Below are 20,844 nucleotides of genomic sequence, written 5' to 3' on the forward strand. Positions count from 1 at the left end.
AAAAGATGTTAATAGATGGAGCTAAGAACTGGAGAGGCAGAGAGGACCTTACAAATCTATTACACTTCTCTAATGGAGGAGTAGGAGAATATAATATATGTAATGTTGTCCTACCCTAACCACTTGGCAGAAATATGTGGAAAGTCCAAATCACTTCGCAGATGAAACACGTTTAAAGGATTCCAGGGGCTCCCAGGCGAATCCAGCCTAAGCCACGCGCCCCTTAGACGCGTGGCTTTGGCGTGGCTACCAGGCGCGCCTCGGCAGCTGCGCGCCGTAGGAGAGCTTTTTATGCTCCCTTCCGGCCCCTCCTGATGACGTGGCAGCAGTGGATTGGGTCTCCTCAGTGTCGTCGGGGCAGGCTCCTGCCTACCCCTCCCGGGCAAAATTCAGCAAATTAATCTGCCAATTAAGGCAGTGAAGGAAATCAGCTGCAAGGTAAAACAAATCCTTCTGCCTCAGGGGTCCGATGTAATTCTCCTCTCCTCCCAATATTTAATATATAATATTATCATCCTATCATTTCAACGAAAATTCACATCCTCCTTTTATGTATGATATCACTTTGTGTATTTTCAGAGGATATGCATGTTATATTTAACTAATAAGAGACAGCATTGATCATTAGAGAAACAAAAAATTAAGGAAACAGTTTTGAAGTATGCTTGACATCTGGTGCTTATCAGATTATAATTTAATGTTAGCATCACAGTCCTCTTGCCTGGACCTGCATATATAAAATGTTAAAAAGCCTTAACTTTATAACCCACTAAATGGGATTTGAGCCCACAATTTCTCACCAACATGGGATATTTCAACAACACACACTCTCTGGGTCCTCGACTTGGCAGTTTCTCCCTTCTCAGGTCCTTGGTACAGAGAGGAGAGCCCAGTCACTGAAGCAACAGGCTGTTCAGCCATCCAATCTCTGATACAAGTAGCTGGGGAGGGGGGAGGCAGCGATTGAACGACAACCCTTAGTGCTTGCCCTCTGCTGCTTTTAAGGGCGTACCTATGCATAATTCAGCAGCTTCATGCATAGTCAAGTGAATGCATAATTAAAACTTTTAATTAGCTGATTTTTGCACTCTTTTCCCAGTCCTTTGTTTCTTTCTCCAAGTTCAGCGAGCAGACAGCTTGACAAATGCCCATTGTTCACACCTAACAGTGCATTGATAAGCCCTGCTCTCAGATTGGCTCCAGAGCCATAAAAAGAAGCCTCTAGTGTTCTGGCTGTGCAGATTCACACACCCCCAATTGTCGTTAGGTTTCTCTGGGCCTCCTGGTTTTCACCTAGACTGGGAGGGCCTATAAATTTGTCAAATTGGTCACATACACAGCAACTGCAAATCTCTCTCATCTCTGCATTTGGCAGCAGTTAGCAAAACAAGCCAAGATCCATTTTTACTGATGTCAGAGTCCATCTTAGTTGCTTGTCCTATTAACAAGAATTGAGATATTATCTACATTTCTGCTTTTTTAAACCAGGAGGGGCTATCAAGGGAGCTCCTCACTGTTTAAATCTAACTGCCAAGCAAACTGCGCAAGTCTTGGCTTGATGACATGAGCCAACAAGCCACAGTTATAAGGCAATAGTAAATGGAATAATAATAATAATGAAATAGTAATAAGTGTTAACAATAATAGTAAGAAGAAAGGATGGTAATAGCAATGAGGAAGGAAAGAAGAAAATAGGTCACTATTTGTGTATGGTAATGAGGTCAACATTTGATCTGGGGTATATGTGTGGAACTAATGTACTCACTTCTAATCTAAGTGTGATGCAGTATAACTTCATGATTATGTACGGCTCACTCCCAAGTAACCCCATGTGATTCATCCAGGTGCCATGTTAAGCTACATTTCCATAGACTCAGGTGGGGTAAAGTCACACAAAAGTCTGATCTTAGTGGGGGAATCTCCGGTCGGGACTCTGGCTAAAGGTATAACCTTCCTAAAGAGGAAACATGTGAATACCAGCTGGACAGTTGAAAGGGCAGCTAGGACAGGTAGAGCATAAGTCAGATCATAGGCTGTTTATAAAATATCCTCATCACTGGAATCTTAATTGTAATCTGCAATTTCTGCGGCGTTCTGGTCCACAGACAGCTCAATAGTGTGAGATTCTTTATAGTCTAGAACAGTGGTTTTCAACCTTATTTCTGTCTGGAAACACCTGATGGATAGTTCTTACATACATGACACACTGAACTCATGACGGTCACAAGGCTAAATGTAAATGTACACTTTGCATCCACAGGAAACCTACCCCCACCCCTGACCCTCAGCAATGTGTATGAAGCAGAACTAGAACATTCCTCCTACAACTCACCATACAAAAAAGATATTCTGGTGTTATCTCAATAAGAGCAACACAAACTCCCTCTACTACCAGGCACAGTAGCCCTACTTATAAAAAGTCTGCAGTTCACAACTAATGCATGCCCTATTGATAAAACACAACAAATAAGGTGAGGTATTTTACTAGCCTGCATGCTAGTTAAATACCTCACTTTGGTCATACACACAAAATCGACCTTCACCAAGTACAGAGAGACTACAAATCACAAATATAGACAGAAACTGGAATGGAAACCCAAAAAAGCCACACTTCATGTAGTACAAAACTGGAGAAATAGAAACAGAAATATAGCACCTAACATAGTACCATGATCTGCAATAATGCTCACAAACTAATCCGCACAAAGTTACACCTGCATTATGGAACTCATTCAAACAGTAACAACTCTACCTATGAAAAGGAGTGAGTGTCGAGGTGGTGGCCTGGATTGCAAACTGGTTGACGGACAGAAGACAATGTGTGATGGTAAATGGAACTCTCTCTGAAGAGAGAGCGGTTTTAAGCGGTGTTCCGCAAGGATCGGTGTTGGGACCGGTCCTGTTAAATATCTTTGTGAGCGACATTGCGGACGGGATAGAAGGTAAGGTTTGTCTTTTTGCGGATGACACTAAGATCTGCAACAGAGTAGACACCCCGGAAGGAGTAGAGAGAATGAGACTGGATTTAAGGAAGCTGGAAGAGTGGTCGAAGATATGGCGGCTGAGATTCAATGCCAAGAAGTGCAGAGTAATGCATATGGGGAGTGGAAATCCGAATGAACTATATTTGATGGGGGGAGAAGGGCTGATGTACACAGAGCAGGAGAGAGACCTTGGGGTGATAGTGTCTAATGATCTGAAGTCGGCGAAACAATGTGACAAGGCGATAGCTAAAGCCAGAAGAATGCTGGGCTGCATAGAGAGAGGAATAGCGAGTAAGAAAAGGGAAGTGCTTATCTCCTTGTACAGGTCCTTGGTGAGGCCTCACCTGGAATACTGTGTTCAGTTCTGGAGACCGTATCTCCGAAGAGACAGAGACAAGATGGAGGTGGTCCAGAGAAGGGCGACCAAAAAGGTGGAAGGTCTTCATCGAATGACTTATGAGGAAAGATTGAAGAATCTAAATATGTACACCCTGGAGGAAAGGAGGAGCAGAGGTTATATGATACAGACTTTAAGATACTTGAAAGGTTTTAATGATCCAAAGACAACGACAAACCTTTTCCGTCGGGAAAAAAATCAGCAGAACCAGGGGTCACGATTTGAAGCTGCAGGGAGGAAGACTCAGAACCAACGTCAGGAAGTATTTCTTCACGGAGAGGGTGGATGCCTGGAATGCCCTTCTGGAGGAAGTGGTGAAGACCAGAAGTGTGAAAGATTTCAAAGGGGCGTGGGATAAACACTGTGGATCCATAAAGTCTAGAGGACGTGAATGAATGTGGGGAAAAAAAGATTTTCATTCACAAAAAAGCGGGGAGTAGCTTGCTTTTTACGGCAGTTACTACCCCAAACCAAATAAGCCTGATACTTAACTTTCAAAGTATATCCAGCATAGCTCTCTTCTTCAACGGCAGGGGAGAAAGACTGATACTTCACGCATATCCAGCATAGCTCTCTGCTTCAATGGCAGGGGGAATGAAGAAAAGTGGATCTATATTCAGACAACCAACAAGGACTGAATTACATAGTCTGGGTAAACAAATAAGCATGGGTGTAGCTTGCTTATTGTGGCAGTTACTACCCCTAACTAAGCTAGATGTTTCACTTAGATGCACTCCAACACTGCTCTCTACATTAACAATGGGGGTGGAAGGGAAATAGAACCAAAAGGTTACTAAGAGCCAAGAGTAACAGATAAGTATGAGAAAAAAAAAAAGTGCGAAACTTGCTGGGCAGACTGGATGAGCCATTTGGTTGTCTTCTGCTGTCATTTCTATGTTTCTGTTTCTATGAAAAGGCAATGCTACAAATATTAAACCAGGCCCTAAACACCAATACACTTCCAATTAGGAAAGCAGAAAAAGCCAAGCTGCTATAGATCCCCACAAAGAAATAATTGTAAAACTATATCAAATAATGTTTCAAAACAGCTGATGAACAGAATAACAATGACAATTAAAAACTCTTAAAAATTAAACATTCTCCAAACACCAATAAAATATTTCAAAACAGCAGACACATCACTTAATGCCCAATAATTAAAATGGCAGTCAATCAAGAAAAATGAATTTAAAAAGCCACTTTTACTTACCCTCTCCAGCAGTTCTCCTATTCCTTTCCCTTGGAGGCCACACCAGAAGTAGCAGTAGCTTTCCTCACAGTTCTCTTCCTTGGGGACCACAATCGGTCTCTGTTTCTCTCTCTCTCTCTCTCTCTCTCACACACACATTACACCTTCAGGACCAGTTTCTTTCTTTCACACCAATCATCTCCCCAAGTAGTCTCTCTCTCTCTCTCTCCCCCCTACCCACCCCAGTCACCTCCCAGAACAGTCTTTCTCACACATAAACACGTCACCTCTCTGACCAGTCTCTCTCACATGTAAACACATCACCTCGCTGACCAGTCTCTCCTAATCACACAATGCTCTCTCTCTCTTACTTACACACACAAGGGCAAATTTTAAAAGCCCTTGTGCGCCGAGCCTATTTTGCATAGGCCCAGCGACGTTCGCATGTCCTGGGGCTTGAAAAAAGGGGCGGGGCGGGAGCAGTCCGGGGCAGGGGCATGGCCAGAGGCCTCCCTAGGGCCGCTAGGCTGAGGGATCGTGCGCCTGCACTCGGCCAGCGCACACAACCTACACCTGCCCAGAGGCAGGCATAACTTGCTAAATAAAGGTTAGGGGGGTTTTAGGTAGGGCTGGGGGCGGGTTAGGGAGGGTAAGGTGGGGGTGGGGGGGGTGGGTGGAAGGAAAGTTCCCCCCGAGGCTGCTCCGATTTCGGAATGGCCTCTGAGGGAACAGGGAAATCCATCAGGGCTCCCCTAGGGCTCGGCACGTGCAAGGTGCCCAAGTGTGCACCCCCTTGCGTGTGCCGATCCCGGATTTTATAATATGCGCGTGGCTGCGCACGCATGTTATAAAATTGGGCATAGATTTGTGCGTGCCGGGTTGTTCGCACAAATCTATGCCTGCGCATAGATATTAAAATCCGGCCCACAGGCTTTCAATCGCACACGTTCTCTCTCTCTCACACAAGCTCTCGATCACACATAGGCTCTCTCTCTCTCTCACTTATACACTGGCTGGCTGGCGCTCTCTCTCACTCCCACTCCCTCCCTCCCCCAGAGCACAAAAGGTAGCTGCAGCAGCCTCCTCCAACCCCCACGGCTCAAGAAAGAAGAATCCCATTGATTGTGGGGGCTAACGCTGCTACCTCCCTTGCTAATTACTGGCTGCTTCAGTTTCTGCTCCAGATCTGTGCTGCTGCTTGGGGCTGCTGCTACTTTTCAATGCAGCATGGCCTTTTCTTCCTATGTGCTCTGCTACATATCACTTCCTCTTCCGGGCTGTGGGGGTGGAAAGAAGAAAAGGCCATGGTGCAGTTGCCAGCTTCAATGAACACTGCTGTCGTTCCCATCCAGCCAGATTTGGACGTTCTGATAGCCCGGGCAGTAACAGCAGTAGTGGAAGAATGTCTGCCTCTCACTCGCTGGAGGAAGGGGAGAGGAGCAATGAGAGACGAGGTAGCACCTTGCCGGTGCTTGGTGACACATTGGTGTGTCCTGACACACTGATTGAGAATCACTGATCTAGAAGATATACTGGGTTTTCATCAAAGCTGAGGTCATGTCCCTGAAATATATCTAGGATCTCTGTTTCTGTGGGAATAGAGTCAGGTTCAAAGTAGTATAGTGACATCCCCCCCACAGTGACTATAGAGTTCTTTGACATGGTGATTAGGGATACATTGCTGGTTAAGGGACCCTTGCTGGTTACATCATGTTTGTTAGAAATAGTGACTTCATGCAGCGGGGTGCTAACTAACTAGACATTTCCTCTACACCGACGACATCCAGATCGTGATACCCATTAAAGAATCTTACACAAAAACATTGGTTCACTGGGAAAACTGTCTCTTCGAAATTAAACATCTCCTGGCTAACCTAAACCTAGTTTTAAACTCCTCTAAAACAGAACTGCTTCTCATCTCCCCAGATAACAATGCCATCTCTAATCCTCCAACTATCCCAACTACTACACAGGTGAGAGATCTAGGAGTATTAATTGATAACCGGATGAACCTTAAAGCTTACATCAACAGAACCACCAAGGACTGTTTCCACAAACTCCAAGTTCTGAAAAGAATTAGACCACTCTTCCACACTCAGGACTTCAGAACCATTCTACAAGCCATCATTTTTTCTAAGATCGATTACTGTAACTCTATCCTTCTGGGCCTACCTTCCTCCTATACTAGACCCCTCCAGATGTTACAAAACGCTGCGGCAAGATTACTGACAAACTCCAGGAGGAGGGACCATATATCTCCAATCCTAAAAGATCTCCACTGGTTGCCTGTTCACTTCAGAATCCTTTACAAATCTCTTTCCATAATATACAAAACCATCCATCAACACACCCCACTCGACTTACAAGTCCCATTCCAAATTTATAACTCCTCCAGACCAACAAGAGACACACTCAGAGGATCTCTTCAAGTGCCCCCAGCCAAAACTACCAAACACATTACCTTGAGAGATCGGGCCTTTTCAACAGCCGGCCCCCTTCTATGGAACTCCATCCCACCGGACCTTAGACAGGAGCCCAGCCTCCCAACCTTCAGGAAGAGACTTAAGACCTGGCTGTTTAAAAAAGCTTTCCCGGACACCGATTAATTCTATTCAGCCAGATTCTACCACTTCCACATGTAAAAATGTTATTACTAATGTAAATACCTATACCTAATGTTATTCTCTCCCTTTTCTTCTCTCCTCCCAGTTCTATTACCTTGTTATTTGTAACTGCTTCCTTCTACACAAATAGGTTATTGAATTGTTCACTGTACACCCCTGTTATATGTAAACCGGCATGATGTGTTTGCAACATGAATGCCGGTATATAAAAATTTTAAATAAATAAAATAAATAAATAAATTATCTACTACAGCAACCTTGATCTCAGAATATTCATAATACGTTGGCTTGGTAATCTTACATTTCTCTCATATTATCAGGAGACAAACCATACAAGCTTAAGTGGTATCTTTCAGGAAAGGCTCACCAGGACATAGCCAATGTATGCCCCCTCTTTCACACTCCCTCCTCTCCCCTGTCTCACACCCCTCCCTTCTCACACCCCCTCCTCTCCCCTCTCTCACACCTCCTCCTCTCCCCTCTCTCACACCCCTCCCCCTCCTCACACACACACAAACTCACCTCTCTACATACATTCATGCTCACAGGGACCTTCATCTTTGCCTCGAGACCCTGGGGTTTAACCTCTACACATCAGATTCTATTTTATACTACCTGGGGCTGAGTTGTATAGGAGGGAGCTGCCTGTCTTCCTCCCTCCCTGGTCGGGGCTCCATGGCCACCCATTCTCGGCTGGCGAAGGGGGGAAAAGCCAGGCAGGACCTGCCCTAATTGTCTTTAAGGGTTAATCCTGTCTCGCTGTATGTGCTGAGGTGGTCAGAACAGCCCTGCTGCACTTCTCTGATCAAGGACCCTAGCGTTTCTATAAGTCTCTGTTCTGCTGGTATACCTTAGTTCGGATTGATCTGTTTGAGCCTTTAACAGATTGAATACCTCAGCAGACCTGCTTAATTGCTGTCAGGTGTTGTGCTGTTACTTTTTGTATTTCAAACTGCAAGTGTTCCTGCCTTTCGTTACAAGCTATTAGAATTTCTCAGTATGAAGCCTGGTTGGCTGCTAAATGGCTTTGCATTCCATTCTGGTTCCATTCTTTCCCTGTTAGCTGCTGTGATTGCCTTCCCAGTTCGCTCTGCATGCGTTAATCAATCTCACATTGAAGCTCCAGATGTATTGTTTCCCTGTTAGCTGCACTGTGATTTCTTCAGGATAATTTGTGTAAATAGCTCTAATCTCTTTCTGGAATCTTCATTATTTGTAGGGAGAAGATTTAGGATTTCCTAGCCCTCCCCATCACCTTTTACCTCCTTTTTACCAGTGATGACCTGCTCGTCTGCTTAGACAATTTATACAATGTAGCTTCTGAGTCTGCACATATGAAGACTGCATCTTGCTTGTCAGAGAAAGTGAAGTTACTTACCTGTAACAATGACTCTCTGATGGCTAACAGGATGTCAGTCCTCCCAAACTCTTCCACCTTACCTTGGAGTTGGTTTCTCCAAGTTGTACCTTTATCATTGACTTGAGGGGTCCTGCCTGGGAGGCAGGGAGATGGTTAGGGCTGCATATACTCAAAGCATGCTCAAAACTTCAAGAAGCTTTGAAATCAAAGATCCATGCCAGGGTTCATCGGATGATGTAACCCACATGTAAAGCTAATATACTGCTGTCCATTGAAGAACTACTGTTACGGTAACTTCACTTTTTTTCTTTTGGTCCTGGCAGTTTTTTCCCTACTGTTTGGGCTTCCAGCTTAGTTAGATACAGGACTGGAATCCAGTACCATAAGACTTAATTTGCAATTACCCATGGCTTCTCTGTCCCCCACCCTCTATTTTAAGCTCCCTCCCAGTACATCTAGCTCAGTCATTGTCATATATCAGGGATTCTTCTGGAATCATACAATTATGGTCTCTAAATTTGGCTACTAATTATCGTCATTGCACAACGACTGGGACTTCTCTCCACCTCAACATGCATGGGTCTAGGGGGAAAGAGGTCTCAGTCATTATGTAAACGCAACAACACAGAAAGATTAGAAGAAAAAAAATGTGTTTACAGATGATACTAAGATCTGCAACAGAGTGGAACACATGAAGGAGTAGAGAAAATGTGAAGCGATCTAAGAACAGCCAGCTGGGATTCAGTGCCAAGAAGTGCAGAATCCTGCATCTGGGTTACAGCATTCCAAAGGAGATGTATGTAATAGGGGTGAAACACCGATGTGCATGGACCAAGAGAGAGTCCTTGGGTTGATGATCTTAAGGTAGCAAAGCTATGTGATAAGGCAGTGGGTAAGACTGGGGGATGCTGGGCTGGATAGAGAGAGGGATAGAGATAGGCATAAACTGCAGGAAAAAGGTGATAATGCCCCTGTACAGGACATTGGCAAGGCCTCACCTGGAGTACTATTTTCAATTCTGGAGACCATATCTCATAAAGGATAAGGATAGGATGGAAATGGTCCAAAGAAAGGCAACCTAAATGAAGGTTTACAAAAGGAGACTGGAGGACCTAAATATATATATACCTTGGAGAGAGGAGAGATGGGGTGGCATGATAGAGACTTTTTTAAGTATATGAAAAGAATGCGCAAAAATTAAATCTCTTCAATGGAAAGGAAGTTGTAAAACTCAAGATATGAAACTTCAAGTGGAAAGACTTAGGAACAATGTCCTGAAATATTTCTTCATGGGAAGGGTGGTAGATATATGGAATGCCCTCTGGAATAGGTGGTGAAGACAAGAGTGTAATTCAAAAGGACATGGGATAAACACAGATGATTCCTAGGGTCTAGAGAATGGAAATGAAGAAATGGGGTAACATCTGTTTCCTAGCGTGTAGCAGATGGACTCAGGACCAATGGGTATAGTATACTCCTGATAGCAGTTGGAGACGGATCAGATTTCAATCTGACGTCAGTCCTAGTACATATACCCCTGCAGGAAGTGCAGCTCTTCAGTATTTTCCGTCTCCATAGCAGTTCGGGATTCTATGCATGCTCGCACAGCGTTACAGTAATTTATCAAAACAAGAAGAAATCTTACCTCTACAGAAGAACCCCACTCTCCTGCGGTGACACTCCTTGGGTCTCTCCCCCAGTTGAGAATTCCTGAGGTGATTTCTGCGATCCCTCGGAGGTAAGCCTCGGTCCAGCGGCCGACCCTCGGCGTGGATTTAGCCCCCGGCAACGGGTGAGGCTGAGAGGCAGCGGGTGCAACTTCGAGCACGGCGGTGAAGGTATTTCCCTCTCCCCCCGCAGCCGGAGACCGCCTGGAACGAGACCGGGAAGCGCCGAGAGAAGGTAAGGTAGAAAACTACTTAAAAGTCTCTGGTCTCCGAAGTTTGAAGAGTTGTACAGGTCGCCAGCCAGCACCAGTGCTACCGGGTTGATCAGACCTAGCAGGTCTAGACCCCGGTCAGATCCGATGGTCCTCCCACGTGGAGACCCTCCAAGGTGGTCGCCATCTTGACCTGTTCGCCACCTTGTCTGCTGTCTCGACCCGTGCGCACAGAGGCGAGCTGGGTGCACAAATCCCTTGTGCGCACATTGTCGCGCGCCCAAGTGCCGTGCGCACAGCGACGTGCATAGACATGCTTACTGTGCTGGGCGCATAAGTTCAGCCCATGCGCACAACGGTGCGCATCTCCTGGAGCACACACCAAAACTATGCGCACAACCACGACGCACCAGAGCGCATAACTATACCACCCGGGCCCTGTATTTTATGCGCCCAAGCCATGGCACCGCCAGAGAAGAAGCTCAAGGCTCAGGGCCTCTGCCCAGTATGCCACATTAGAGCTGCACAGCATGAAGAGGCCACAGCCCTGTGTATTCAGTGCGCGGAGGTCCTGGGGGATTCAGCTCATGGCCTTCCCCAGCCAGAGCCGGAAACCGGCTCCTCGGACAGTACGCTGGACCTCGCGTCCCCCAGCGGGAGCCTCCCTCAAACGGAGCTCCCCAAGGACACAGTGCCTCTTAATATAGACCCAGCATCTATCTCCTGGGTGGAATTTTTCAGAGACCTGCATACATTTGTCCACATGCAGCTGGGGCCTCCGATAACATGGCCACAGCCTCCGCCAGAGGACTTCAACATCCCGGGACCCTCTAGGCCCATAGAAGTGCCTCCTCCGCCCAGAAACCCTACCTTCGGGAACACGGACAACTCAGACGAGGATTCAGAACCCCTGGAGGAAAGGGAACTCCCCCCAGGGACCGAACCCCACTGAACCATGAGGCGTTTCTTCACCAAGGACGAGCTTCCAGACCTGGTCACACACAGCTTGAAAGAGCTCGCTATCCCGGGCACAAGTGCCTCGGGGGAACCTAAGACGAATCCCCTCCTAGAGGGACTCCGTCAGACTATCATCATTTCCCACTGTTCAAGCCGTCCAGCAGCTAATTGACCTGGAATGGGAAGCCCCGGAGACCACGTTCAAAGGGGGGGGGGGGGGGAGGTGCCTTGGCAGCCATGTACGTCCTGCACCCTGCTGCCAAAGATCTCCTGGCATGTCCAAAATTGGATGCCATGGTCTGCGCGGTCTCGAAGTGCACTACTATCCTAGTGGAGGGAGGAGCAGGCACTCAAGGATGCCCAAGACAGACGTCTGGAATCCATCCTCAAACAGTCTTTTGACGTCTCTGCTATGTCTCTACAGATCGCGGCCTGCTGTGCCATGATGACACGCACCTGCTTATCACAGACCAGGAACAACACTCCCGGGGAAGCCCTGGAACCAGCAGTATCATTCCTCACGGTTGCCGCCTCTGATCTGGTGTGCACCGTGGCTAGAGGCGTGTCATCCGCCATGGCAGCCAGAAGACAACTCTGGCTCTGAACCTGGTCGGCCGACGCATCGTCCCAAACTAGACTCACGAGGATGCCCTTCAAGGGAACCCTCCTGTTCGGAAGCGAACTGGAGAAGCTAGCCAACAAATGGGGCGAATTCCCACTACCGCGGCTACCGGCGGTCAGGAATAAGAGAAACCAGTGACCCTTCCCCTGAACTTCTAGAGGCAGAGGATCACAGCGCTACAGTCCATACAGAAGCACATATCAAGCAGCTCGCCACGCAGGCAAGAGCCAGTCCTTTCGGAACAAGCACAACAAAAAGGGAGCCGGCTTCGGTCCAGGTCCCAGCCGCACCCCACAATGAAAATCAGCTGATCCGTCCAAGGAAAGAAGCCATGGGGGCAGACTTGCCCTATTCTACCAAAGATGGGTCGAGATAACTTTGGACAAGGGGGTCCTAGCCATCATTCGAGAGGGATATTATCTGGATTTTCACCACATCCCTCCGGACAAGTTTGTGAAATCCCCCTGCCACGACCCCTCCAAGAGGATGGCAGTAGAAACTACGCTGACCAGATTACTCGCCTTAGAGGCTATAACACCGGTGCCCTCGCAACAAATAAATACTGGATACTATTCCATCCATTTTATCGTCCCCAAGAAAGAAGGGATATTCCGGCCCATCCTGGTCCTCAAGTCGGTCAACCGCCACCTGAAGATTCCTTGCTTCTGCATGGAAACCCTACGTTCGGTCATAAGGGCGATCAAACCGGGAGAATTCCTTACATCCCTGGATCTGTCGGAAGCCTACTTGCACATACCGGTCCATCAAGAGCATCGGCGTTTTCTATGCTTCACGATCCTGGACCATCACTACCAGTTCTGGGCACTACCATTCAGGTTAGCCACAGCTCCCCAGACGTTCACCAAAATCATGGTGGTAGTGGCGGCAACACTGAGGAAGGAAGGAATCCTCGTACACCCATATCTGGACGATTGGCTGATCAGGGCGAAATCCCCAGAGGAAAGTCACCAGGCAACCAACAGAGTCAAAACTCTACTGGAGAGCCTCGGGAGGGTGGTCAACACAAACAAGAGCTGTCTGCAGCCTTCTCAATCTCTAGAATTCCTGGGAATTCGGTTCAACACCAAACAAGACAAGGTCATCCTGACACCGACAAAGAGATAAAAACTGATGACCCAGTTGCAAACCCTGTTGAGCGAGCTTCGTCCCCCACAGCATGGAAATACCTCCAAGTCCTCGGCCTCATGGCATCCACACCGGAAGTAGTGCCATGGGCAAGAGCTCACATGAGACCCCCCTACAGCGCTTCCTACTGTCACAATGGAACCCGCTGTCCCAGAACTACACCATTGGTCTCCAGTTCCCGGACAAAGTTCGGAACCAACTATGATGGTGGCTACAAGAAGGCCATCTAAGCCAGAGAGTGAGGCTATCCTCACTGACCTGGATTCTGCTCACCACAGATGCTAGCCTGCGAGGATGGGGAGCACACTGCCAGGAGCGGACTGCCCAGGGGCAGTGAAACAAAGAAGAGTCGGGATGGAACATCAACCGCCTAGAAGCACGGGCAGTCAGACTAGCCTGCCTATGGTTCGGTCACAGACTCCGGGAAAAATCAGTCAGAGTAATGTCGGACAGTGGCCAACTATCAGGGAGGAACCAGAAGCCAACAGGTGTCTCTGGAAATAGACCTAATGACGTGAGTGGAAGTGAACCTTAGAGATCTCTGCCGCCCACATCACAGGGAAAGACAACATTGCTGCGGATTACTTCAGCAGAGAAAGTCTAGACCCAGGAGAATGGAGACTGTCATCCACAGCCTTCCAGTTGATAGTAAATTGTTGGGGAACACCAACCGTGGACCTCCTAGCAAACTGGTCCAACGCCCAAGTGCCCAGCTTCTTCAGCCGCAGACGGGAACCTCAGTTCCAGGGAATCGATGCCCTGGTACGACCTGGCCACAGGAAACACTACTATACGCCTTCCCGCCGTGGCCCCTATTGGGCAGAATCATCCACAAGATAGAACACCACAAGGGACCAGTTCTTCTAGTGGCCCCGAACTGGCCAAGAAGGTCGTGGTACGCAGACATGCGAAGGCTACTGACAGAGAGCCCTCTCCCGCTACCACAGCACATGGATCTGCTCCAACAAGGGCCGATCCTCCACGAGGACCCAGCTCAATTCTCTCTTATGGTCTGGCCATTGAGAGGACTCGCCTGAGGAAGAGCGGGTACTTGGGGGCAGTAATTGACACCCTGCTCCGAGCACGCAAGTTCTCCACATCCCTAACATACATAAGGACTTGGAGAGTATTCGAAGCCTGGTGTGAGGACTGCGACATCATCCCACGGTTAGTCAAAATTCTCACGATTTTGGAATTCCTGCAGAACGGCCTACAAGAAGGGGGATTGTCTCTCAACTCCATCAAGGTATAGGTGGCCGCATTGTCATGCTACGGAACCAAGAGTGAGGACGGTAGCCTAGCCTCTCATCCGGACATCTCCCTACTTCCTGAAAGGAGTCAAGCAGATCAGACTACCCCTAAAGTGGCTGGTGCCTCTATGGAACCTCTATCCAGTCATAGACTTCTTTGCAGGAGCCTCCTTCAGACCTCTCCACGGCCTGTCCCTATGACTATTAACATTGAAAACGGCCTTCCTGGTAGCAGCCTGTTTTACCCGTCGTATCTACGAGCTACAAGCACTGTCCTGCCGGGAGCCATTCCTCAGACTCACTTCTGGAGCCTTCAGTTACACACGGTCCCGTCCTTCCTCCCCAAAGTGGTTTCTCACTTCCATCTCAACCAAACCATCTTGCTACCATCGCCAGATCAGTATAAGGATCCGGAAGAATCTTGCCATCTGCACCACCTCAGCATTGGCAGACTCCTAGTCTGATACCTGGAAAGGTCGGAATCCGTACGAAAGACGACCATCTATTTGTCCTTCACAGCGGGAAGAAGCAAGGGGAAGCGGCTTCGCGGGCAACCATAGCCCGCTGGATCAAAGACGTTATCAAGGCGGCCTACGTAGACACAGGCAAGCTGCCGCCTTTGCAAGTCGAGGCCCATTCCACTAGAGCCCAGGCAGTGTCCTGGGCGGAAACCAAGATGCTGTCACCTGCCGAGATCTGTCGGGCGGCAACATGGTCCTCCATCCAGACCTTCTCCAGGTTCTACCGCCTGGATGTTCAGGCTTGAGGGGACACAGCATTCGCAAGGGCAGTAGTAAGGGCCATGGACAGCCTCCCACCCGGTTCAGGAGTAGCTGTTATACATCCCATTGGTCCTGAGTCCATCTGCTACACTCTAGGAAATGGAGAAATTACTTACCTGATAATTTCGTTTTCCTTAGTGTAGACAGATGGACTCAGCATCCCACCCCCAGCTGCCGTCATTCATGGAATTCTCAGGCGATATCCCCGAGAGCGAGATAATCATGGGTAAGCCAAGCTTTCCCTCCAATTAGGACACCCATCCTACCGGGTGTCGACATTTCTCGGTTGAGGGCACTGGCGGTCTCCAGCTATAACCAACTCAACCACTTCAAGTTAACCAAGTTAATCAGGTTAATCAAGCTATCCAAGTTATTCAATCACGCATATATCCACAATTGCTTTTCGAGGAGAATACTGAAGAGCTGCACTTCCTGCAGGGGTTATATGTACTAGGACTGACGTCAGATCGAAATCTGATCCGTCTCCAACTGCTGGCAGGAGTACACTATACACATTGGTCCTGAGTCCATCTGTCTACACTAAGAAAAACGAAATTATCAGGTAAGTAATTTCTCCATTACACCTACAATTAACATTTCTTCATAGGGGTAATTTGTACAGGGAGGCAGTTATTACCCTAAGCACCTTGCTGAGCAGACTGGTAACAGTGTGAAAGTAGTCTCTGTAGCATCCCCTCCCTAGTTGGCCTTGGGAGTGGAAGACCTGATTTAGGCATCAAACTCATGCACTCCACATGTCAGTGCAGATCACTACCACCGCACTGGGTGTAACCAATTTTAATATCTACCTTTCAGATACTTCAGAAATTTTTATACTTTCATATCATATATTTTCATTTCGGTGGTCTAATTTGAACTTACTGAATCAGAAAAGGAGAACTCTTGATTGGACAAGATGTTTTTAGAAGTTTATTTTCCAAAATGCATGTAGCTTTCCTGAAAAGCTATTTATTTTTCTTTTTACGGTGTAACATATGGATTATATTGATAACGAAGCAGAAAGAATACAGTTCACTGGTCTAAAAATATTTTCATTGCATAAAAAGATAAAAGGTGATAATATACTTAAAATCTAAGTTAGCTTCTTTCAAACCAGTCCTGGAGTTACCTCCTAGCCAGTCAGATTTTCAGGATATCCCATAGTATGCAAATCTGTTATGAACGTTCATTGTGGATATTCTGAAAACAAGACATTTTTAAAGTAGCTGTTCCCAAACCTGTCCTGAGGGACCCCCGGTTAGTCAGGTTTTCAGGATATCTACAATGGATGTGCATGAGATCAGTTTGCATTCCTTGCTTCCATTGCATGCAGGTATATCTCATGCATATTCATTGCTGGTATTCTGAAACCTGACTGGCTAAGGGGTCCTGCAGGGATAGGTGTGTGAATCACCAGTTTAAAGGGTACTCCAGGACTGGTGTGTAAAAAAACCCCCAAAACAACCCCTGCTGAAAACAAAATGAGAATATCCTAATGCAGGGGTGACCAGTTCTTGTCCTCGAGAGCCACAAACAGACCTGGTTTTTAGGATATCCATAATGAATATGCATGAGTTAGATTTAGAGGCAGTCCATGCCAATCTGTCTCTTTCATGGGTTTTTTTTTTTTTTTTTGGATATCTCCAATACCAGACCTGTTTATAGCTCTTGAGATCCATTGTTGGCTACCCCTGCTCTAAAGCTTGTAAGTGGATTTTAATTTATGATTCATTTTTTTACAGTTGTGAAAATAAATTATATACCCAGTATCCCTAGCCTCCATGATAGTCCTGCTGCAAGAGAAACTCATAATTACCTTGTTACCACATAATTGACAGCCTGCTCCCCTCATAAACAGCCTGCAGTTAACAGTGAGCTGGGGGGGGGGGAGTGAGGTTGAGGATGGAGCAGATAAAAGTCTCTCCCAAATCCCTAAAACATGTTCTTGCACCTGCATATATGGCCAATCATGACATTTATAAAAACCTGCCTCTTATTTTGGAAGTCTGCTGGTGTGTCACAGCTCCCAACAAATTCTAAAGGCTTTAAATGGCCATCATAACAGGCACTTCCAGCTATCTATCTAACTAACTGGCCAAAAATATACATATTTTTATAAGGGGTTTGTTTTTTTTTGCATATAAAACTTAATCCAAAATCGGATTATTTGGACTGTTAAGTTTGCATCCAATTTTGGATTGTTTTATATGCAAAAAAAACCACCTTATAAAAATATGTATATTTTTGGCCGATGATTAAATATAAGGCAATGAAGGCAGATGGTTAGCCGGAAGTGCCTATTATGATGGCCATTTAAAGCCTTTCGAATTTGTTGGTGGTTGGATTTCGTGTGTTTTATTTATTTAACAGTTTCTTCTATATCGTCGTTTGGAGACACCATCACAACGGTTTACAAAGTGCACAGTAAAAATAGAATAACAAAATTATGATTTTAAAATGTTACTAAAAGCTCTGCTTCTTTCCCTGTTTGCACCATTACAATTTTGCTTTGTGGTGTGTCACAGCTGGCAGAGAGCATTAACTTCAATTCATAGATTTGATGACTGGCACTACTGCAGACAAGTTTCAAATTGTATTAATTCATCTTCTTTTTGTGTCTGTTACTGTGTGTTCAGTATATGTTCAACGTTATGCAAATTTGCCACAGAATTGTTAACTCTTACCACGAAATCTTGAAAAATCTGCTGCAGGAAACTGGAGGCTCTAGTTATACCCATTATGGTATTATTTGTAAATATGATCACTGCAGTGGAAGTGAGTTTTCCGGTAATGCCTGCTAGCTAACAGAGAGAGGCTATACAGTTCTACAGTGCTTCATAGTAAGAAAGCATAAGGAAAATATCACTACAAATTATTGAAAAAAATCGACAAAATATTTGCTTTGTTGATAATGGATTCATAAAAAATGATCCTTACTGACCTTGAGATTATCACTGCATTATCAATATTAGGCTGTGTCTGTATTTCATACTATGTTCCACTTTATGATGAAAAATGCATATGGAATGGAGTATGCCAGCATAGATGCGTCAAGGTCAGACCTTCAGGTCAGTGAAGATAGATTTGTATCAGTTTTTTTTAAACTTACTGAAAATGTCTTTGTGCCTTTTCTTCTGTAAGTAATATGTTTGGAATTTATGGCACACTGATGATTATTGCTGATGTTACCCAAGTAGAAGCATTCCAGTATATACCAAAAATCTTTTTTGCTTTTTTTTACATAGATAGACTCAGGGGTGACAAAATACTTAGAAAACTGGTGCAAGCTAAAGATTCTTGAGAGCAAAGGAAATTTTGTTTTCACTTTTTTTTTTTTTGCGCTATTTTTTTCTTTTTTGCCCCTTTTTCCTTTATTTGTAATTTTTTCTTATCCCCCAACCTCACCTCCCCTGAGCATATTGTTCTTTATCCAGGTACTCCCACCATTACCACCTCTTCCTTCATTCTTCGTTATAGCCTGGTCCCTGCCAGTGTCAGCCACCGCAATGCAGTCCCTCTCTTTTCCTGGTCTGGGCCTGGTCTCCCCAACCCTGGCCTCATGTGCTTTTCGTCTTTTGGTCGTCGGGACCCCAAACTTTAGGTGCCCGAATAACTTTGTGCCTGGAGTAAGTAATTTAAAAATGTCATCTGAAGACACATACTGATACTTGTAAGTTTCTTTTGTAGGTTTCTATGTACTTTTTCTGTCTATATATTGCTGATGCTCTGCTTAACTAGCAAACTAAACTGTACTGTTAGACTGCTAATCTCTGAACTGTTGCTTTCCTAGACTAGATAACAGACTTGGTAACATGCTTATTGGGATGTTCTGTGGAATGACTGCTATATCTAGCTGTAATGTAATGGTTTGTAATTTTTATTTCTCATCTTTCCTGTCTGTCTGATGATTCTTGTATTTGTGCTTTCCACTTCACAGGCATGCTGTATGGTGGATTTGTTAATAATCAAGCTAGCTCTACACCAACTCCCTTGTCATCAAGTACAGATGATGAGGAAGAGGAGGAGGATGAGGAAGCAGGTCTGCTTTAGCTTTACACCAGTATCTTGCATTGTTCTATCTTAGTGTTTTATTTTCTTTCTTTATCCCTCCTTATTTAAAAAAAAAAAAAAATAGCGGAAACACCCAAATAGCCTAAACAAAAATGTTTGAGATTTTTAAGTCAGAGGTAGGATTTTTTTTATTTGCTGTATGCTACTTGACTTTCAGTTCTATGATGTATAATTTTTGTGTATGGATCTAAACAATTATTTTATAACTTCATTAAAACTTTTGCACGTGCATAACATATGGTTGCCTTGCATTAATGCTGAGGAATTGCATGCTCCTCCATGATAGTGCTACTTTGTCTCCTTCTCATTTTAATTTGTAGTGGCAGCCATTCAGGGGAAGTGGCAAATGAGGTGATGGGCGTGCAATGAGGGGGAGGAGCATGGAGAATTTTGATGCCTTAAAGTGGTATTTCCCAACCTAGTCTTGAGGACCACTTGGCCAGTCTTTCTCAACATATCTTTTATGAATATGAATGAGAGATATTTGCATACATTGTCTCCATTTTATGTAGATGTAAATCATGCATATTCAGGGTGGATATCCTGAAAACTAGATTGTCCCCAGGGATTGGGTTACAAATCACAGCTTTAGAAGAATGTGTGCTGGTTTAGCACCCTCAGCAGCCAGAATTTATTTTGCATGTTTTTGGGGAATTAGCATAGGTATGGAGCTTTTTATCACTTGGCAGGTAGGTCATTATCCAGTTTTAGTTGGTAGTGATTTTTGAATATAAATGACTTAGGGCCTTATTTTCCAATATCGCATTGGTAACGCATTAGGGGGCGTTACCAATGCAAATGAGGCTTCTTTCGTGCAGTGGGGAAACATCGTGTGCGGCGATGTTGTCGCCATTCGCGAAAACATTAGCGCCGCACGCGATGTTTTCCCACTGCACGATGATTCTTTCAGTCTTTTATCGCGGTGCACGATATTTGCCAGTTGCCACGATAATCCCAGACAGCCTGTTTCAGGCTCCCGGGGGGGGGGGGGGGAGAGGGAGAGAGAGAGAGAGAGAGAGAGAGAGACTTACTATAGTGCCTATGCCCTACATAGGTATTTCAATCCCTATGGGAGGGCTACCTACTAACTCGGGGTGGGGATTAGGTATGAGCGTCGGGGGTTGGGGGCCACTTTCGCATTCCACATGAGACCTACGGACAGAACAGTGGTCTCTAGTGCAGATTTGCTGGCCGTCGGAGTGAGGACGCTCACTCCAAGAAATGGTTTGGGCAACGTTCTCTCTACCTAGCTTGATGGACACTCTACCTGGGCAACAACATGCTAGGTGGAGAGAATGTTGGCCAAATCTCCGCTTGGAGTGAGCGTCCTCACTCCGACGGCCAGCAAATCTGCACTAGAGACCACTGTTCTGTCTGTAGGTCTCATGTGGAATGCGAAAGTGGCCCCCAACCCCCGACGCTCATACCTAATCCCCACCCCGAGTTAGTAGGTAGCCCTCCCATAGGGATTGAAATACCTATGTAGGGCATAGGCACTATAGTAAGTCTCTCTCTCTCTCTCTCTCTCTCTCCCCCCCCCCCCCCCCCCCCCCCCCCCCGGGAGCCTGAAACAGGCTGTCTGG

General features: G+C 46.0%; 1 protein-coding gene across 1 annotated transcript in view; it reads left to right on the forward strand.

Annotated features, from left to right (window-relative positions):
• Positions 1-20,844, forward strand: part of SEC24B (SEC24 homolog B, COPII coat complex component) — a 335,324-nt gene that overhangs the window by 69,095 nt on the left and 245,385 nt on the right. The window contains 1 exon segment of the mRNA XM_029596557.1: positions 19,128-19,229. Coding sequence (XP_029452417.1) covers positions 19,128-19,229 — 102 coding nt within the window.

Source organism: Rhinatrema bivittatum, chromosome 1, assembly GCF_901001135.1.
Source record: "Rhinatrema bivittatum chromosome 1, aRhiBiv1.1, whole genome shotgun sequence".
NCBI lineage: Eukaryota > Metazoa > Chordata > Amphibia > Gymnophiona > Rhinatrematidae > Rhinatrema > Rhinatrema bivittatum.